This window comes from Monomorium pharaonis, unplaced genomic scaffold, assembly GCF_013373865.1.
Source record: "Monomorium pharaonis isolate MP-MQ-018 unplaced genomic scaffold, ASM1337386v2 scaffold_532, whole genome shotgun sequence".
NCBI classification, from domain to species: domain Eukaryota; kingdom Metazoa; phylum Arthropoda; class Insecta; order Hymenoptera; family Formicidae; genus Monomorium; species Monomorium pharaonis.
The window spans coordinates 9796-11892 of NW_023415838.1; the positions used below are offsets into that span (position 1 = coordinate 9796).

At 38.0% G+C, this 2097-nt stretch overlaps 1 protein-coding gene across 1 annotated transcript; it reads left to right on the plus strand.

The window, feature by feature from the left end:
• On the plus strand, positions 1-1649 carry LOC118648602. The gene has a single exon (XM_036294924.1). It carries the CDS (start codon positions 12-14, stop codon positions 1422-1424), a length of 1413 nt encoding a protein of 470 aa, XP_036150817.1. The 5' UTR covers positions 1-11; the 3' UTR covers positions 1425-1649.
• Positions 1650-2097: the final 448 nt, after the last annotated feature.

The window sequence follows — 2097 nt, forward strand, 5'->3', positions numbered from 1 at the left end:
AAAAAACAGGAATGGAACAGGGAAAGAACAGAAACGGAATAGAGAAAACAGGAACGGAACGGGTACAGAACGGAAACGGAACGAAAAAAAACAGGATTAGAACGGAAAAAGAACAGAAACGGAACAGAATGGAACAGAAAAAAACAAGAACGGAACGGGTACAGAACGGAAACGGAACGGAAAAAAACGGGATTAGAACGGGAAAAGAACAGAAACGGAACAGAACTGAACAGAAAAAAACGGGAACGGAACGGGTACAAAACGGAAACGGAACAGAAAAAAACAGGAACGGAACGGGTACAGAACGGGTACGGAACAGAAAAGAACGGGAACAGAACAGGGAAAGAACAGAAACGGAACAGAAAAAACAGCGAAAGAACAGAAATGGAACAGAAATGGAACAGAAAAAAACGGGAACAGAACAGACAAAGAACGGAAACGGAATAGAAAAAACAGGAACGATCGGTATGCGATCCATGAAACCGTTAAAATCCAATATTAGTTCCGAAAGGCGACGACTCGTCGAGGAACTGCATGCTCCGGCGAGAAGAAATTTTCAACGAAGACACGTCATAGTTCGAGGCTACGACGATCTATGGCAGGCTGATATCGTCGAGATGATTCCGTACTCACGTATTAACAGAGGCTACCACTACATACTCACCGTCATCGATGTGTTGAGCAAACACGCGTGGGCCATTCCGCTCAAGAGCAAGGGTGGAAGCGAGACAGCTGATGCTATCGTCGAGATAATTCGAGAGAGCGCAAGATGTCCGAAAAATTTACAGACTGATAAGGGAAAAGAGTTTTACAATGCCGATGTGCAGAAAATATTGAAAAAACATGATATTAATCATTATTCCACGTACTCGGTAATGAAGGCATCGGTTGTCGAACGGTTTAACCGTACGCTGAAAAACGACATGTGGAAGAAGTTTACACTCAACGGCAATTACAAGTGGATTGACCTGTTACCGGATCTCGTGTCAAATTACAACTCTCGGAAACACCGAACTATCGGTATGCGACCCGTCGACGTAACCCCTGCTGTGGCTGAAAGACTCTTGAATACGGTGTACAGCTCGATAAAGATTGCTGGTCGAGCGAAATTTAAAGTCGGTGACTCTGTACGCGTGAGCAAATTTAAGACAGTCTTTGAAAAGGGTTACACACCGAATTGGACAACCGAGGTGTTTAAAATTATTAAAGTACAGCATACCAATCCCGTAACTTATTTACTAGAGGATTATCGCGGAACATCTATAGTTGGAGCGTTCTACGAGCACGAGTTGCATCGTGCGACTCACCCGGACGTTTATCTCGTGGAGAAAGTATTGCGCAGGAAGGGTGACAAGGTTTACGTCAAGTGGTTGGGATTCGATGGATCACATAATTCGTGGATTCACAAAGACAATGTTATATAAGAATATTTTCTTTATTATAATCATATAAAAGTGTAATGTAAACTTATAAAAATAAAAATACAGTTTTTTATAATAAGTGGTGTATATATACGAGACTTCTTTATTACCTATCCATCCATTCATCATCCTTAATACATTTTCTTATTAATACGTATTATAAAATGTATAATGTAATCAACTTTAATTAATTTTTCATAGAAAATTAACATATAAAATGCATACTATAAAATACAAATTACAATAGTATAAAATACAAATTACAATAGTATAAAAAGACTCACAAAAATACATAAAATGTAATATATGTGTATAATATAAAATACATGAAGCGCTAAATGTAAAATTATAAAATAAGTATAAAATGTAAAAAATAAAAAATATAAACTATAAAATATATGAAACGCTAGATGTAAAATTAACAAATATATGTAAAATATAAAATACATGGAATGTAAATTACAAGTACATCAGGCGCAAAATACATACAAATATATTATAGGGGTATCCGATAATGTCCCCACGGTAACGTTTCGATCGAATTGGGTACGAGATATCTCTTGTCGTCGTACGGACTTAGAGCAATTTTCATTTCGGACACCGTGTATACTTCGTGTAACTTGGATCGTATACACGACTGGCGACGCGTCATCTCGATTTCATCTCTCAAACAGCG

Coding starts and splice junctions, on each gene's coding strand:
- LOC118648602 (XM_036294924.1), top strand. CDS start 12: ATGGAACAGGGAAAGAACAGAAACGGAATAGAGAAAACAGGAACGGAA.